Source organism: Aphelocoma coerulescens, chromosome 2 (assembly GCF_041296385.1).
Source record: "Aphelocoma coerulescens isolate FSJ_1873_10779 chromosome 2, UR_Acoe_1.0, whole genome shotgun sequence".
NCBI lineage: Eukaryota > Metazoa > Chordata > Aves > Passeriformes > Corvidae > Aphelocoma > Aphelocoma coerulescens.
The window spans coordinates 99,536,100-99,555,047 of NC_091015.1; the positions used below are offsets into that span (position 1 = coordinate 99,536,100).

An 18,948-nucleotide genomic window follows, 5' to 3' on the forward strand; every position below is an offset into this window, starting at 1 on the left:
TGAGGCCTGCCTATGAGTTTATCTTGCAAGCCATGGCACTTCAGTTTTGTTAACAGGATATCACAGCAGGAATCATAAGTGTTGAAAATACAAAGTGAAAATGTGTTTTGTGTGTTCAGTGATGTGCTGTGTGCATATGAAATCCGAAAGAAATTAAGAAATTTTGAAAACTTACAAGAGTTTTGCACTGCATTTCTGATGCTCCTGGTTCTCATTCCATGAAAGCTTACCCAACTCTGATTTAGGGCCTCTTTGCTAGAAATGTTTTTAAAAGGATGTTTTGTGTTTGGGAAATTGTTTCTGAAGTAAAAGATACCACATTTTTAGGCACCACACACACGGCTAGTCTGCTAAGATTAAAAAAAAAAAAAAAAAAAAAAAAAAGATGACACTATCACCCACCTTATCCACTTCACTGACCATAAGAAAGGAATAAGTCTTCTCACATTCCTCACATAACCATTAAGATGGACTTTTTCCTTTTTTTCTTTTTTAAGTCATCTTGGCACTTTTCAATATATTTCTATTAAATTGCTTTCATAAATCCACTTCAATCTCATACAATTGGCAGGACTATCCAAACAAAGGGGTCAATATAAGATAGTTAGATATTTGGATGTTTTATCTGATATTAACCCCATACTGTCTCACCCCATGTATTTTTAAAGTAGCAATGTAATAGTACAATTTGTTTCCCCTGCTTTCTGCATGAAAACTCTTGTGGACTGCTGCAGAAATAATGGAGATAACACTGACTACAACAACCTGGGATAGTAAATCTAAAAAGGCCTTAACAGCCAAATATAATTCCACACAACTTTTGCATGAGTCTAGGTTTAATTTGCTTTACAGGACAGTTGGCCAAACAACGACATTTATCATAAAAATATCCTCTCCATTAAGCAAATCTCATTTTTCTTTCCAAAAGAAAATTCAATGAATACTCTGAGTGTGCAGTGGCTCATTTTCAAGATCAGCCCACACAGATTTTTTTTAACAAAACAAAGCAATTCAGTTAAAAAATGCAGACCAATGTAATGACATAGTCATATTGCTTTTGGCTATGTTAACTTTAAAAACCATGCCAATTTCGCTATTTTTCTTTAGGTTTTATTAGAAAAAAGCAGCAGATCAACATTACAATTCAGAGTCTAATCTAAATATGCACTTGACAATGAAGCACATCTGAATATGAAGTGAAAAAGGATTCCAGAAAACCTTCAGTTTTGCCAATCTTCTGCTACCCAAATCATGTATCTTTTCTTCTGGCTTTCTGATGACTGAAATCAAACAAGGAACAAAAGATTTATTGCTATGAAAACAAAACTGTAGTAGAGTAGTACAAGTCTTGGGCGCTAAAGCATACTCAAGTTAACTTAATTTCAAAGTGTACTTAAATCTTTTGTTTGGCCATGAAAGTCCATAAGCTGACTGACCCAAGTATAAATTGAAATGGCAGGCCTGGAAAAAAAAAAAGTTAGACAGCATGTTAACCTCCAGTTTTCAGACAGTAATAAAAAGATACAATTCCAACAGCCAAGAAATTAAAATTTAAAAAAAGTTGATCTGACATTCAAGAGCTCAGTTTATTCTTATGCTCATTTTGTTTGCGCCCAAAATAGTTTTAGACTCGCCAGGAAAAACAGAAAGTATTTATGGACTAGCACACAATTGAAAAAGAGAAACAATTGCCTTTTGACTTGGTTATTTTCCCCCACTGAGGTATAAAATCTACATATAAATTTGATACTTCACTATAACAAATTGTACTTTTCATAGTTCTGATTTAGTTTCATTAAACCCTGTTTACTTTTTGTTCTTAAACCACAGAATTCTTATGTCATGATACTGAATCTGGTTTCCAGCTCTCTCTTTCATTTATTTGTGGATCTATATTTAGCAGTCTGGTTACCACTGCTAACCAGGAAAAAAAGAATTCTTGAAACTTTCTTCATTACAACAGCACTTTCAGCATAGGTTACTGACGTGCAAGCAAACTAAAACGATATGTAGCTCTTCAGAGAGACTATTTCATTGATTATGTTTCCACTGTCCAAAGGATCTCTAAGTTATTTGCTGGAAGAAACTCTTTCAATCTTGTAAACATCAGTGGGCACAGTTTCACTGCTATGTGTGGTAGTTTCACATCCTTATACAGGAAGGCTGGTTCACAGATACTGAGAAGCTGCAGGAGTTCTAACAGCTGAGGAACTGTGGATTCTGCTGAGCAGAAGTTTCTTCTGTTGCTACTTAACAGTGTAGCCAAAGTATCAGCCGAGGTAGCCCAGTCAATCTTTGCTTTTCTTTAGAACCCCTCAGAATATTTCTGGAAGGGTGACGTTGCGGAGCAGCCACTGCTGGGAGCGGCTGCCGGTGCAGTCTCTGATGCTGGGTACCTGGCTGTCCTCTTCAGTGGCTTTGTCCAGGCACTGGTTACTGTTCACATGCAACAGGGTTAATTTCTTGAAGACAAAATAAAAAGAAATTAGCTTTATAAAAATCACCAGGCATAAGGCAACCAGAAAATTCCTAGTTGGCATCAAAACTTTTTCTGTAAGTAAGAACTAGACAAGACCCTGTGGTTACAGACTCCAGATCCCAATCCTAAAAAACACTTAAATATGCTATTTGACATTGTAGATACTAAAAGCAGTGCTTTATGAAAAACAAAACAGTCTGAACTTGTAAATGATGTTCTTTATCAAGCAACATCCGCCATTCTTTAAATAGGACTATACAGCTAGGGATCTTTGAAGAGTTAGAAATTACAGGTTGGTAAGACATACAACTTCAATTATTAGTTAGAATAGTAGCTTTTATCAGATCAGAATGAATATGTTTTCAAAAGTACATTTTTTTTCCTCAGCTGGGGACACAATAATGACTTTACACTATGTTCTTTTAGCACTTCTTTGGCTCTTTTCTAAAAGTATGTTCTTTTATAAAAAGTATGTGCAATTTCACATAAGTATACATCTTTTCCAATACTTACTAATCTCATTTATACAATCTTTGGTAAACCATTCCATCTACACCTCAGCACTACCCTCATGGAGAAGAGTTCTTCAGAAGCTGCATTTCCTGTCACTGTACTATGGATACTCCTCAGTGCACCAACCTGCCTATGGTACCACAGGCATTATTATCAGTGTTTCTTCTCTCATTCAACAGCTCAGCCTGGACACTGGAATGACTGGAAAGTCGTGGCCTTATGTGCACAAGCAGCAAAGCATAATAAAAAAAAATCAAATTCAAAAGCCTGAGCACATCAATCCCCTGCACTCATAGAGGTGCTGAAGAATGAAGGAAGGAGTCGAACAGAGGCAGAAAGAAAAAAAACTACAGAAAAAAAATCACTCAACTATGCAGGCAGGAGTTCTTTTAAGTACCTTATAACTTATTTTTGAGCTTTATTTGCCATCCTTAAGTAATGTTCTGAAGATTATGCCTAGATTTTCTACTACAGAATATAGCAAAAAACCACATATAACCAAATTTATGGCTAAGGATCAACAAAGGGGAAGTCAGTCTGTCTTACAGTGATTGCCACAATTACAATTAGGTGCCTAAAGATGCCTTTTTCTTAGCACTGATAAGGTAGAAACCTAATGAAAACCACTTGCCCTTTGGTAAATCACTGTAGGTGGTAATATTATTCATGTTATTGCTTAAGTCAGGTAAACTAACTACATTAAAACCAAGAACAAACAGTTCCCAAGACCAATTTAATCCTGCAAGCCTTCAGCTTTCTTCAGTGTCCTATAAACAGTTGCCAGCAATGTGCAGAAATCCTAGTAGAGATCCACTGTCTTCCACATTAACTGCCATTCTAATCAGAAAATCATACTTATATATTTGCTCTTAGTCTAAAAGGCTGCAGGCTTTGTTAACACCTCAGCTACTGAAGTCTGTAACAACTATATCTAGTCAGAAACAACCCCCACCTTGCTTTTTAATTAGTGAAATTACTTTTTAGTAGCTAAATATCTAAAAGTTCTTTTTAAAAACAGTCATTTCAAATATACTGGCAAGATTCTTCATCCACAAATTGTCTCACAACTGTCTTTTGTAATAACTGATTTAAAATTAATAAGCTTGAGAACTACTTTTTTTTTAACTACCCATGAAGTCAGAGTTCTTGACTGCATTACTCAATCACAAAATCATTTTTAGAGCTTGCAAATCAAATTAATGATGAATTGATCCATGGACAATGATTTCTAGATCTGGCAGTTCAGCATACGAACCTCAAAGTAAATTTGAACATTATGTACGAGAAAGACCCTGATTTAAATAAAAGTGTTTTAAGCACCTATACCTCAGACATACCATGATTAGAAATGTACAATCATCTTTATTAGTTTGGAAAGCTCATTTTTTAATTAGACAAGCATTTCCTTATAACTTTGTGCAAGAGAAGACACCAAATGCTGAATTTGTCAAACATCATTACTCTTATCTTTTATTGGTCCAAAAGACACCTGGAATACTTCCCATTTTTTGATCTAACTCTAACACAACATTAAGCTCTCTGGCTATATTTCTCCAGAGGGTCCAAAAGCACATTCAAAATGTTCTTCCAAAAGCTCCCCCAAAACTCACCAGGTAATTAAATCAACACAGATGTCCACTGTGTGACTACATAGTGAATTAATAACAGAGGGAACATGATCCTGACTTTGTTTCCCGCTTTGTCTGTCCAACAGTGGTCCCACACTGGAATATGTTGCTCTGTAGGCTCATGTAAAAGCCCAAGTTGTCTCATTTTACAGTCAAAAGTCATTAGAAGACTTACCACTGGATCATATTCCCAAAGCTGATTTCCTTTTAGATGGTGGCACTTGAGCATTGTTACTGGGCCGTTAAGTTTGGATACATCTAAACACAAATCATCTGTTCGAATTTCTTTGTTGGCAGTATATGAGAAAACCTAGACAGAAAAAGAATGAGAGGAACTGAAAAACAACTGTTTCAACCAAAAGATTCCTGGAGTGAGGGGAAAGGGAAACATTTGTGCATTACTTCACTTATCCCCACTAATTTTTTCTTTTGTTTTCTGTTCCCTTCACAGTAGTGAGGCATAGAAAGATTTTTTTTTATTTGAACAAATATAAACACTGTCTCAAGCTCTTCAGTCAAAACAGAATTCTTTTGAATTGAAGATTGCTTGCTGTGAAGGAACAGGAGAATCCCCAAACACAGGTAATCTCTGTTTATATGAAAACAATTCATCAAGAATCATTAAGAAAGTAGAACAAAAAAATAGATGAGAAAGAAATCCCACAACTGACACCCAGAAAAACACATATTAAAAAAAGTATTTCAGGCATGGGCATGTTTGTTTGTTTTTTTTTCTTTTAAAGTAACAATGACAGTCAGGAGTTCAAACCAGAATGCATTTCCAGAGAACAGGAGGTGAAGTCTAGCTCACAACAGTATTGTCCTCCCATGATTTTGGTTTTGACTTTAAAGTTGATCTAAAATGCATTGCAATCAGGCCTCAAAAACATACAAGTACAAACCACCACCAAATCTTCTCACGCATTTCCTCTTAAAGGCATTTCCTTTAATGAGGGTTTCCTAAGTATATTCTGAAGATAACTACTGAAAACACCCAAGAATTTTCCCAATAGCAGTAGTGTCCCAAATGATTCAATACATTAAGAAAATTCCTTTTTAAAAATTGTCACCTGATTGCCACCCATTCCATGGCAGTTAAAGATTCCAACTTTCTCATTTTCTTTTCTCGCCATGTTATCCAGACATTGATTTGTCTCCACATTTCTTATCTAGGAGGGAAAAAGAGCACATCACCAAAGGTTGATATTTTTATCTCTATACACCAGAGGTTATGTGAAATAAATGACCCACATTAGCAATGAGGCATCACTGTCCAAGACTTAAACTCCCAAGCAAATGTTCAAGCTACCAGGTTACAGAACCATGATTGTTTCTGTGCTTTCTTTGGGGGATCCTTCCACCTTGGGAGCACTTTTTGCTCAAAGACTCAGCTACAACAGAATGGACACAATGGAATCTCCAGCCCAAAACTTTCAAAAGCATTAATCCCTGTATCACTGTACAGTAAGCAGGCAGGAATATCAGGTCTCCTGATAGTCATGCAGAAGCACAAATGCCTGCTCCATTTTGCTAAAAGTGTTTCTTTAAAAACAAACAGTACAAAATCACTCTACAGCAAACCTGATATTTAGTTCAACATGACTTATAGAGGAGAGGGTGCCTACTTATTTAGGACAGCATCATCTGCACTATTTCTACAGTCACTTAAAAATGCTGAAGAAAAACCAGGAATTCCCAGCAAGGCTTAGAGGTCACTAGAATTTTCTGGTCACTGATGAGGGTTCTGGGGTAAAGTTCAGAACAGCTTTTAGGCAAAGACCTTGCTTGACCTAATATAGCTTTCAAGCAAAACTTCACTCATACTCTATGCAGAGAATATTATACAGAAAGTTATCCATAACTACATTTCTGAAGGAATATTTCCAAAGCCATTTATATGACATTTTGTACTGTAGTAGGAGAAAGGAAAATATTCAAATTACAGTACTGTGTACCAAAGTTCAGTGTCTGCCCCACTGAGAAGCCAGATTTGTCATTTCACATGTGACAGAAACAGGGTGCAAGATACTTGAACTTTGCTGGAACTTGCTTGCACTACTCAGTTCAAAACACAACTTACTGCACAACGTACTTTACATAGGGAAGATGAATATGAAAGATAAAATCTTACCTCTCCCAGAGAAAAGTAATGGCGTGGAATTTGGGAATCAGGATAAACATTCTCCAGGTACCAGGAGAAAGGCCTGCACTGGAGCTTGCGCCTTAGCCCAAGTCGTGAAGATATGTCCCCATAATCAACTTTAGTAACTCCTGTAGGAACAAAGGAAGTTGTTTTCGATGGCTGCCAATAAATATCATTTAATTCCACTTCATAAGAAAACACATCAGTATAATTTACTACTTCCAGGAAAGGCTTTCTCTTTAAAAAGTCACCTCTATACAAAGGGGTTTTTGTTTAATAGAGCATTATGCTGTTTATACTCAGAGAGAACATGTCTGAACCTGTGACTTCTTTTTCCACAGCAGATAGAATCACTACATCTGGGCTGTGCATGACAATTTCTTACCTGTGGTTTGTGGAACAATTTGAATGTAGTTGCTTACTAAGTTAACAGAGGAGAAAGGCTGAAACCTTTTTAGTCACTAATGCCATTCTATCCCCAGTGGTAACTGGAGTGCGTATCTATGCAGCATAACACAGCAGTCTCCTTCTGTGGAGCAAGGAGAATTCCAATTTAATTTATTTCTGTAAGCCAGGTACCACCTGCTGGACTCTTCCTCATCTATCTAGCTGCACAAAGAAGCAGGAAGAAAGCAGCCTTCATACAGAGCACTAAACCTTAAATAATTCAGCATTTGTTCAAGATAACCGCAGCGTTTGCAGGAAGTATGTTCACCATTATGACTGTTATCATTTTCTGGTGGTATTTTGCTTGCCTTTTTATTCCTTTGCTCCTCATTTATCAAAGTGCTCCTTTATCCTGCATCTTTCTACTCCTTTATGGTTGCTTTAATTCCTTCTGAAAATTAATTTGTGCAAGTCCCATCTGCAGATGGGTTGAGGATGGTGCGCATGAACAGTAGATATTTTTGTTTCGTGAATTCAGCACTATTGTATCCAATACAATATTCCAATAATAACAATTAATAAGAGTAGGATAATTTCTAGTTTTCAAGCATCATGTCTTTTTTCTGTTTCCCACACCACACTCCATATCACACAGGTCAAATGCAATACAGTACCAAAAAACCCAAACAAGAACAAAAATTAGCTGTGACAATTTAAATTCCCCTAAGAGACTACTAATATGGCTCAACTGGCCAGCACACAGACCTCCAGCTGCACACATCTTTCAGAAATCTCTCCACTTGGAGGACTGCAAGTAACCTCTAAAATTCTTGAACTGGGACAGTTTGAGACATTTCTAAGCTGGCATACTGTGTATTAAATCGACTTGCCAGCAGATGGTGTCTTTCTACTCAATTGAGACAGCTAATTGGATCAAACTTTAGCTAACTGTCTGTAAATGTCAATGAAAAACACAATTTCAATATTCCAGGAAGAAAAAATGTTAGCCAGGTTTTTATTTATTTTTTTTTTTAATTAAAGACTTCATTTTAATAAATATATTGGAAAGCTATACTGGTAAGGGAACGAAAGCAAAGGAAAGCTTGTTTTTATAGAATCCCAAAAAATTTCAATCTGGGCTTTCAAGTCACAAAAGAAATCCCAAAACCAAAAAAACACAAGACAAATTAAAGAAAAAAGAACAAAAAAATCAGCCACAGAATGCTGCTCTATCTTCACGAAAGCAAATATTTGCTCTACAAGAAAAGCAACACTCTCTCAAAAGCTAATGTAAGAACAGAAAGGTTCCAACCACAGCTAAGTACTTGATTCTTCATTTTTCAGTGATGTAAAAGCAGCTGATGGATGAAGCAGTTTTCATGCCACTCTCACAACAACCATACAACACTCAAAACTTACTCAGGTTGCTACACTGACCTCCAGAAAACAACACTGTTAAGGGTTTGTCACATCACTGAATGGCAATAAGAATTAAAGTCACAGCCATAAATAATTAACTGTAAAGTGAGACTTAATAGCATACAAGCAAGCTGTTTCTTAAAGTAGTTTTAAATGTCACCACAAAAAAAGTGCCAGCTGATTTTTCTCTGTTACAAGGTATTCCATTAAACCATTTTTATTCAGAAAGGTTTTTAAAAAATCCTCTCTGAAGTCAGGTCTGCACCAAACCATACACAAAGACTACAGCTAGCATCAGGTTAGCAGATGGACTGAAGAGCAGAACAGGTAGAATTGCCTTGAGGGTGTCCTCTACTAAGGCTGAACTATTCTGTTCCCAGGATTTCTGGTACATTACCAATACTACTCTAAACCAGCTTGAGTATTTCTGTCCAGTGCAGTGCCAGTTACTTATGAGGAATTTCTTTTGGGGGGAAAAAAGACTTGAAGAAAACAAGGGAAACTGCAGCAAAGTATAAAGCCTACCAAATATTAAGTACAGGTTTAAATCATTATTTCCTCCACAGACCAGTAAAATTTATATGTATATCTACAACAGTGAGGTGACCTTCTAGGAGTTTTGTACATTTTGTCAAAGGCTCAGCTAAAAAAACCAAACAAAAACCAAACTGCAAAACATGACTTAGCTCAGATTTCCTCCCAGGAGAGAATTATGCCAGATTCTAAGGGTATGCACACCGTGAGGAAGACAGCCATGCCCACTTGATGTATTCTCAAATCTTTGGTTCATTTAAAAAAAAAAAAAAAAAGGAAAAAAATCATATAATCACAGAATGGTAGAATGGTTTGGGTTGTAGGGGACTTAAGGATCATCTCATTCCAACCCCTCTGCCACGGGCAGGGACACGCTCCTCTACGCCAGGCTGCTCAAAGATGCATCTAACCTGATCTTGAACACTTTCAGGGATGGGGCATCCACATCACACAAATCAGAAATAGTATTTAAGAAACCTTGCTACTGTTGTCTTTATTTGACCATAACAATATATTTTTCCTCAACCTCCCTGCCCCCAACCCTAATCACATTTAAAAGTTTGGGCCTCCCTGATGATTCTATTTGTCACGCAGCTTGCTGTTTGCTGTGGGACAATCACATGCTTTTTTTCACACACATGCTTAAAGACAAACAAAATATAAATATTGGTAATGCAAAAAAAAAATCAACACCAAGTCATCCAGCACCAGTTCTTTTGTGCAAATGTAAGACTGCACTTGCTTGTACCATCACTATTCTTGAAGTTTGGTACGCAGAACCAAATCACTCTGATTATTAAATATAATGGTCTTTCTTTATACCTTTACAAAAACATAAATGTAATGATGTCTATCAGTAGAATACTCCTTTAAGTTTAATTTTCTTTGGCACATTTAAGCTTCCCATCAGTCATTTTGCAACAGTTGTGACATCCTCAAAATTTCAAGAGCCAAAGGTTTCCTTGCCCAAGTTTAATAGTGTGTGGCAATATACTTATGCTAAACTCCCTTGAAAAAAAATAGCATGTTTTTATCATCATGATTATAAATTGCTCAGTCATTTTCAAAAGCAGAGTATGAAAACTGTTTCATCTAAATCTAGTCTTCTGATAAAAATAATATAACTTGTTTTTATTTAGTATTATGAAACTCTATCAGCAATAATAATTTAAAACCAATTTGAATAGCTACATTCTTTGCATTCCCAATTAATGCATTTAGGGAATAGTAGTTGAATACAAAACCACATGGAAACACTGAGTATGTACTTTGAACACAGGCTTAGCTACACTGCAAGATGTGGACTCAGTCCCTCCTCTGTCCTCCCTATCAACTATAAATAATGTTTTCCATTTCCAGTCTGTACATACTGCACCTTGACTTACCATACCTGGCTAGAGAACAGTGCATGCAGTGATTAGACATGAGGCCTACGGATCCAGTTTTCAGGATAACACACCCCTGTCACTGTCTAGGTGACTCCTGCTTAGGTAATTCCACAGTGCTGTCTTTTCAGGCTTTCTGCGTGCCCACTTAGTCCCAGGGCAACACATCTTCTGGGTATATCCCAGAATACACCCTTTGGGGCATACATTTGGTCACCAATGAAATTAATTTCCGTATAAGTTATATAAGGCTGTACCAAGCTCACTGGAGCTGCTTTTGGGGACGTCTTCAGCTCACCAGCCTAATGTCTTGCAGCTGCTGCTGCCAAAGGGGCAGCTTCCCTTGCTGAGCTTCACATTCCTGCTGTACCTCCTGTGCTGCTACAGGTTCTAACTTAACCCCTGGGGAGCCAGCCCACAGCAGAAATAATCCTGAGAAATCCAGCAAGTCATAGAAGCAGTTGATGCAGATGAAGGATCAGTAAGTGAGGGGAGGTGAAGCCCTATTACCTGCCATACCAGCACACCTGCCATGAAAAGCAAGGCACTCCCCTCACAGCAAGCTGTGAGACTGGCATCACTACCTTGTGAAGCCTCCTCACCTTGGACAATACAGTCTTAATATTTCAGCCTGGAGAAAGTGATGAAAGACCAGCACTGGAAATAAAGAAGTGGCAGAGTCCACAGAAAGAATGACTGGAGCCAGGAAACAGATTATTCACATGCTGGATTTGTTTTCTGAAAGCTGAAGAGAAAATAGTCTGGGAAACAGGGCCCTGGTGTAACACACAACAGCGAGAAAAGCTACCAGCTAATGAGAAAGGCCTGCAGCCAATGCCTGTGCTGCTGGCGAGAAGAGCTGCTGCCTGCAAAGAGACAGGCTTGATTTTGGCTGAGCAGCAGCTGCAACAAGTTCCTGCCCAACCTCCATCTGTACCTAACCACTCCTAAGCAGAAGAGTAGGCTTCTAAAATGCACACAAGCTTAAAACAGACAAGTAGCATTTTCTATTGGGCTATACTTATAAAAGCAGAAAAGGATTACAGGCTCACTTTTCAAGAGGGCAGCTTTCCATTTAACTGCATTACATCAATAGTGAAAGTCTCTTGAGTTCCTATCATTCAAGCAGCAAGCCTTTTTTTCCCAGACAACACAGATTACATGAAGTGGGAAAGCTACCTGAGAATCTTACATTTGCTTTCCTGGATGAATCCCTCTGTGATTCACTATCCTAGGGGAACAGAAAAGAAAATATAAAGGAGGAAACAAGTATCTTTTTAGCTAGGCTCAATGTTGCTTGTCAGTATATTATCTCCTTCGAAATCCGATTTTTTCACCCATATCAACTAGTGAGAAAAATTCTGGGTGCACAGAGGATTGCCTGTTTTCCACACTCATCTGCACCCAAGGCTTGCAAACCTGCAATCAGCTTAAGAATCCTCACCTCGCTCCTTGCAAGAACTCGTGACACTCTCACAGTAATACTGAAAGTACACATTTGTACTAGCAAGCAGTTTCACAGGCTGCATACTGTGCTCTGTCTGAGGATTACTACACCAGCATTCTGTAAGAACTATACATTTAAATTTTTATATTAGAAGGATGTCTGGAAAAGCTAAGCGAGCCAAGATAGCAGAGATTCACTGAGTTCCTAAACAACTAGTACCCACAGCAGACTTACTGAAACTTGTACTGATGCTATTTGTTGCCAATGGGTAAAATCACAGTCTGCAACACTAAGATTGGAGATACCAGAATAATAAGAACAAGGTGTTTGTGAACTTCCCAAAACAGTAATCCTTGTTAGTTAATATCTACTGGCTCTCACAATTTACGTGGGTTTGGGGGGGTGAGAGGCATGAGCAGCATGGAGTACATTTGTCTGTTCGTTCTCTGAACAAGAGGTTTTCAGCAGAGCTAAGGAATGACCCACAGTACTGGGCATTCTCCTCATAGCCCCAGGCAACAAATCAATTTCAGAATAACCCAACTTATTCAGATACAATATGATCCTATTCTCGAGACACTTGAAAATTCTGGCATCGAACTTCAGTGCACGGTCAATACGGTCATGGGGACACAAACGAGAGCGTGTGACAGGCGGCAGGTGCAGATGCTCTAAGAGGAGCTTGGCAAGAGCACATCCCTATCCAACAATCACTCAGGCCATTAGCATACAAATTATGCAGACATGCATCTCTTGAAAGGAAAGAAAATATACAGTGCAGTAACAGAGAATTGCTTAAGTTACTTTCACCATTTCAGAATTTTTGCTGTCTTTGGAGAATGCATGCATATTCTACAGTACTGCAATGCTATGAAAGTCCTATCAAAAAACCCCTATATTACAAAATTCAAAGAGTGTAACTCCTTTTGTAGCTTATGCTTACAACACCAAATTGAAGGAATATAGAGATTACATATAACATAACAGGGCCTTATCATGGCTTATCAGTAATTTACATTTTGAAAAGGATTTGATTATTTTTTATAATTAGGTCTTCCTGAAACTTTGTACATTTTAAAATCTAGCTTGACATGGATGCACAAGAGCAATCTTAATGAAAAAAGACTACATTTATATATAACTTTTCTGAATATTTATACATGCTCATGATTGAATTCATAATGCTGTATTAATTACAGGGCAACAACAATAAGTTGTTAGCTTCTGATTTCACCTAAAAGGCTTTGAATAATATCAAGACTTTCTTTTAATTAAAAGTCTTACACAGTCTCATTTGAGTAAAACATTCTTTTATGACAAAACCACCATAAATCTGCACTGTCAGTTGCTCTCACAAGCATCCTAAAACCCATAATCTAAAATTTAATGCTGTTCAGACCCATATTACATTGTATTACAGCTTTCAGATGTCAATAGTAATGCAGGTTTAATAAGCAGGTCATAAGGAAATACTAGTTTTAAGGAAATTTACTTGGAAAAGCAGATGTGGCATATAAAACTACCACTTAGTATATAAGGTCTAATGTCTCAAGTATTTAGAAAGGTTGCCTGTTGCCACCCAAAGTTTGTCTTTTTTATAAAATAAAAATAACCTGTAGTTGAAAGTAATAATTCAATATTTCACAGGCTTCCTTTCTTCTCCTGATTTTTTTTTTCCAGCAAATGTCAGTTTATGGGAAATTTACTCTCATACTTTACATCCTCTTGTTTTGTTAACATCCACATAAAGAAACATAATAAATACCATCACAGTCAATTGTATTGGCAACTTGCCCCTATACTCTAGATAGTGAAGTACAGATTCTATCAAGACAGATGATATTCACTTTTGCCACTCCTACTTCTGGGTTTCATTTAAATCACTTCTGATGTATTCAATGTGGAATGCCTACGACATAGAAGCCAGAGCCCAGATTTCAGCACGTTACAATACGAATTCAGATGTTTAGTTTTCAGCACTACAGCTGAGCTCTTTGATGTTCCACTGAGCTTCAATTCTATTGCACAGGAAGCTCATTCATAAATCACGTTCATGTTAAAAAACAAACAAACAAAAAACCCTTCAGGGCACATCTCTGGCTAACAAAAGTCTTCTTCAATTAAGACCTTACTTTTTGTACACCTTAATTGAGTTCTGTCTTAACAAACTTCAAAGCAATAACATTCTTATATAAATACCCACTTTATTTCCCAGTAGTAGCAGCATTTTAATTGTTAATAAGTATTTCTCATAACCAAAGACCTGCTCACCTGGGGAAATAATGTAGAAAAAGTTTTTGAATTCATCCATCCAGACTTCTGCGAGCCGCCTGTTATTTTTGTTGATTATCTGCCCTGTACCTCCTGGGAAAGTGTACGGTGTTGCTTTTCTGAACACATGCCCAACATGAGAACAAGTTACAATTTCCAAAGTGCCACCACACTGCCAGATCTGGAAGTGATAGAACAATTATTGCACAGTTACAAGTTGTTAAAAGAAGTTCCAAAACATTAATCACTTGCTTCTGTTCAAGGTGGGGAAACAACATCAGCTGAGGTCTAGAACAAATGCATACTGCGTGGAAGAGAACTACATGTTTTTTCCTGCTCAACAGGCAAAGACGCTCACAAGCCCAGGCAAGACAGCATGTGAAAGTACTTCAGCCCCCAGAGCAGTACCACATCAGCCAGAGATTACTTTAAAGAACGGGGCAAGCTGACCACAAAGGAAGGAAAAGGCTCGCATGAATCACAGGAACTAACAGGTGGCTAAAATAGTCCATTATGAAACAGAATCTCCATGTAGAAGAATCCACACACTTCTCAAGTCTCTGAAAATATTTTCAGTTTTATTTTGGACCTTGAAAAATGGCAGATTCAGAAAGCTGAAGTACTTCAGAAGAGCCCACCTATGTACCTTCTGCTGACAAGTACAATGAAAGGAAATTATGCTATTTGGTAGGAACAAAAATGAGAATAACACTGGTTAGATCCAAACCCAAATGAACACATGAGATCATGAAGTTAGTAAAGAGCAAGAAGAGAGGGTTTGTAACAGAGGTGCTCACATTTCACTGACACATTAAACAGCACACTGACAACATCACCCTTAACTGATGCTCCCCCACCAGCTTTTCTAACCAAATTACTTTTAACAGACAAACACTCACTCTTCAGAATAATCATCTTAATCAGTCATCTTAATCACAGAGATGGTTAATCTTTTAATCACAAAGTTTCAAAATCACCAACTATTCACCATGCACATTTCACTGACAGGTACAGTCTTTGTGTATCTCTGCTTGAGGAACTTAATGGGGATGGGAAGTGCCAGCTGCAAGAGCAGAGCACACTGGTGCAGGCAGCAGATCTTGTGAACTCAAGATGCACTGTCCTAACAAATTAATGATTAATAAAACACTGCAGAGTTTTACCTACCCTGAAGGAAATTTCTAAGTTTTCTCCACCCCAAATATCCATTCCAGCATCATATGTTCCAATTTCCTGAAAGTAATCTCTGTCTATTGAAAAAAGGCCTCCTGCCATTGTAGGTGTCCTGGGGTGGAAAAAAAATGCACATCAGTCACTAAAAAAGCATACTTAGATACATTTCACACTTATGCTGACAAAATAGCTGTTTATTTCCCAAGTTCCTAACATATTCCTTTTCAGTAAGCTTCCACTCAAACTCTGCTACTGTTGGTGTACTTGCTAGCTCAAAATTTTCCAGAGCTGGAATCAGGTAGTGGCAATTCTCCTTATTTTCTCACTTCAAACGGGCATCTGGATCAAGAAACAGTCCCTAGAAAGCTGCTGTCACTCCTGAGAAAGACTTCTGCCTCCAATGCTGGTAACTGATAAAAAAGAAACCAGTTTCACCCAGGAAAATTATACTTCTGGCTACTGTTCTTGAAACAGTTTTGGGAGGCCATTAAGCAGCCTTCTTGCTTTCACTTTTATTGCTTCATGCAAGAAAATTGTACAGTCAGGGTTACATCCAGATTTTCCTTACAGACTCCTTATTGGTAGAAAATAACAAAACTCTGCTAGTAGCTTCTCAGAGCTTTAGAAACATCTCCCAGATTTCAACTTTGAGACAATTAATATACAATAAGTAAATTATATGTTAGGCTGCTGACATAACTTTGTAGTTCAATTATTTACACTTCTGGCAAAAATGGTTTTATATCACTAGCTATTTTCCTGAGATGTTTTGGGCTTTTTCTGAAAGACATATAAAATACAAGCTAGGTCACAATCTAACTACAAATTTATATGTCTTTTCCCCACTAAAAAGGAAATGGGGGAAGGGAGAAATACAATTAACCATAACCTGAGAAGACCTCTTAATTTCTTAAACTAAAGACAAAAAAAAAACAAAAAACCCAGCAAAGGTCAGATCCTGAGCTTTACTGCAAGTGAATATTGCCCAGTTTCCAGAAAAGTAAGGACAGAATATGTATGTCAAAAGGTACATATTACATTCAAGCTATCTTTCTTATTACCTTTCTCGTGAACCTACATGATACCCAAGTATAAATTCACCTCCCATCCCCCCTTTTAAGACTTAAAGTTTGCATATGAATGCACATACACAAGTACACACACACACCAAAAATCAATGCATCTTTACAAAATACAGTTTACTTTGTTAGAATAAAAGATAAAAATAAGGTTCAATAAAAAAAGAAAAAATAAGCTTTGTTAAAAACTTGTGCATCATTGTAAGTGCTATCTGAAAACTAGCAATTCTGCAGTAATTAAGATAGAACTGAAGTATTTCCAAAGTGACAAATTGATTGATTCCTTTACTGCTACCAAAAGTTACCGACAACCAATCCATGCAAAAACATAAATGTTATTCCTTCAATCAGACAAAAAGATGCTACAATGATTGACTAAGTACTTAACAACCTTAAGTACTTACTTTCAAGTTCAACAGAAAAAGGTTATGAGCAAACATCAGACAAAGATTTTAACCAATTTAGTAATTTCTCATCACCTAACAGGGAGGGTTCTGTCTCCTTTCCGTCGATCCATCTCTCTCTGAGGAACAGGGTACCAACGAAAATTCAGCTTCCAGTTGAATCCACCATAGGTCATATCAGATCCTGCCATATATTCAAAGGTGTCATCACTGATTACATCAATGATGGGACACACTACTGTCCTCCTAGGAAAAGGAAAGAAACAAAATCTATTAACCAAAAGTGTCAAAAAAGATGTTTGGGTTTTTTTTTAATATTGTTTTTAACACATACAGTTGAAATTGTTATAATGCCATCTCTTAACAACACTATTCAATAAATTATTAACTGGGAACACTCAAATTCTACCTTGCTAATTGTAATTCTGATACAATTTTGGCAATGCCACATCTTTTTTTAAATCATATTTGCATTATTACCAGTAATAAATATTCATCCCTCTGCAGACAGAAATAACAATCCCAACTTTCTCATTGTTATGCAGTGGTTAGATAGAAAACAAGAGGTTCTTGTTTCTAGTTGAGTGGTCAAAGTAACTTTCATGCTTTGAAAATAACACTTGGGCATTAACTCTGGGTAAATATTTTTATATACCCTCGGGACTAAGTGATGACAGTCATTGTTAGAGAAGTACAACTACTACATCATAGTTGACAGAAGGTGGCCTTGTTGACTAGTGTCCTGATGTTATTAATACATATATTCACAGAAACCAATTCTAATCATCTTAAAGACACTTAAGTGTCATGCTCAAGCAGGCTTCCTCTCATGGGAAGCTCTTTAAAAAGATTCAGAGGTTGCTTGCAACTGAATTCAAAGGACTTAAGTGGAGGCATTTGCACAGATTGTAACAATGGATGTATTGTAGTCTCACAAAACCTGATTAATGACAACAAAATTTACTTTGTTTTTGCACAGTGCTGAAAAAAGATTTTTCATTATTTGTAGCTTATTCTTTATGTAACACTATATTTTGTAACGTTGAATTTTAAGTGTGATTTTTATCCATTACAATAAAAACTAGGGATCTTTAACACCATGCCTAATACCTATTCTATTCAATATGTTGTCTACTAACAGACTAGTGCGCAACTACAGCTACTATTCAGATGTATGAATACTTTACAAAGTGGACAATTCTCTCACTTTCATCCCCAATACAATTTCCATCACTGATGTAAGTGTAGATCATCATCATTCCAGTAATTATTCTAATTTTAGAAAATACATCCCAGAAGACCAAGACACAGTACAACCAAAACCATTATGTAATAAAGAAACCACAATGAGAGCCTGGACACAGTTCTTGCTTACAATGTTGGTGCTACGCGAGATCAGGGCTCCATTTCTTTCTCAAGAATATCTTCCCAAATTCATGAAGGAATAGGCCAGGCTGCAGACTGAAGACCTCAAATTCCCTTAATTCCTCAATTTCATTTATTGCTCCCGCTATTTAACACATTATTCCATGCATCCCAATATAGACTCCACGTGAAACGGAGTTTTACTTTTAAAAGTTTAACTGAATTAGCCTTTTATCCTTACATGAATAAGAATTTATTCAGCACTTCTGAAAGTAAATATTTGCTTGTAGGCTATTTTGTAATACTTGGAAAATTTCCTAATAACTGGAAAAAACCCAACATGGGTGAATAGATGGATAATTACCTGTCAGCTTTGATCCTTGCCAGCAGAGGTTCAAGCCAGCCTACTGTACATTCACAATGAGCATCTAAGAAGGTGATGACCTGGCCTTTAGAAGCAGCAGCCCCCTTTAATCTTGCTCTAATCAATCCAGAACGCTGCTCCATTCGAATCACATGAACAGGTACTTTTAATTTTTTCACATAACTCTCCAGTGGTCTTTTCAAGAAGTCTGTAAAGAATATCAAAACAATGAAAACTGTTGGTTATGTAGTTCAGCTTTTTTTTTCTTTTTAATGAAGAGACTTGAATTAAGACACATTTCCTCTTTTCTTGCCTATCCTTTTTCTACTTTCTTAGCTGGTTTCCTCTACTGCGTAT

At 37.0% G+C, this 18,948-nt stretch overlaps 1 protein-coding gene across 3 annotated transcripts in view; it reads right to left on the minus strand.

The window, feature by feature from the left end:
* Positions 1-1,088: 1,088 nt before the first annotated feature.
* The window catches only part of GALNT1 (polypeptide N-acetylgalactosaminyltransferase 1), an 87,187-nt gene continuing 69,327 nt past the window's right edge, over positions 1,089-18,948 (minus strand). For all 3 annotated transcript variants that reach the window (XM_069004149.1, XM_069004147.1, XM_069004150.1), the window contains exons 6-13: positions 18,592-18,799; positions 16,938-17,108; positions 15,374-15,491; positions 14,207-14,387; positions 6,752-6,891; positions 5,691-5,789; positions 4,796-4,930; positions 1,089-2,462 (exon numbers count right to left, since the gene is read on the minus strand). In XM_069004149.1, the coding sequence (XP_068860250.1) occupies positions 2,316-2,462; positions 4,796-4,930; positions 5,691-5,789; positions 6,752-6,891; positions 14,207-14,387; positions 15,374-15,491; positions 16,938-17,108; positions 18,592-18,799 (1,199 nt within the window). In that variant the 3' untranslated portion in view covers positions 1,089-2,315. The remainder of the gene's footprint in view (positions 2,463-4,795; positions 4,931-5,690; positions 5,790-6,751; positions 6,892-14,206; positions 14,388-15,373; positions 15,492-16,937; positions 17,109-18,591; positions 18,800-18,948) is intronic.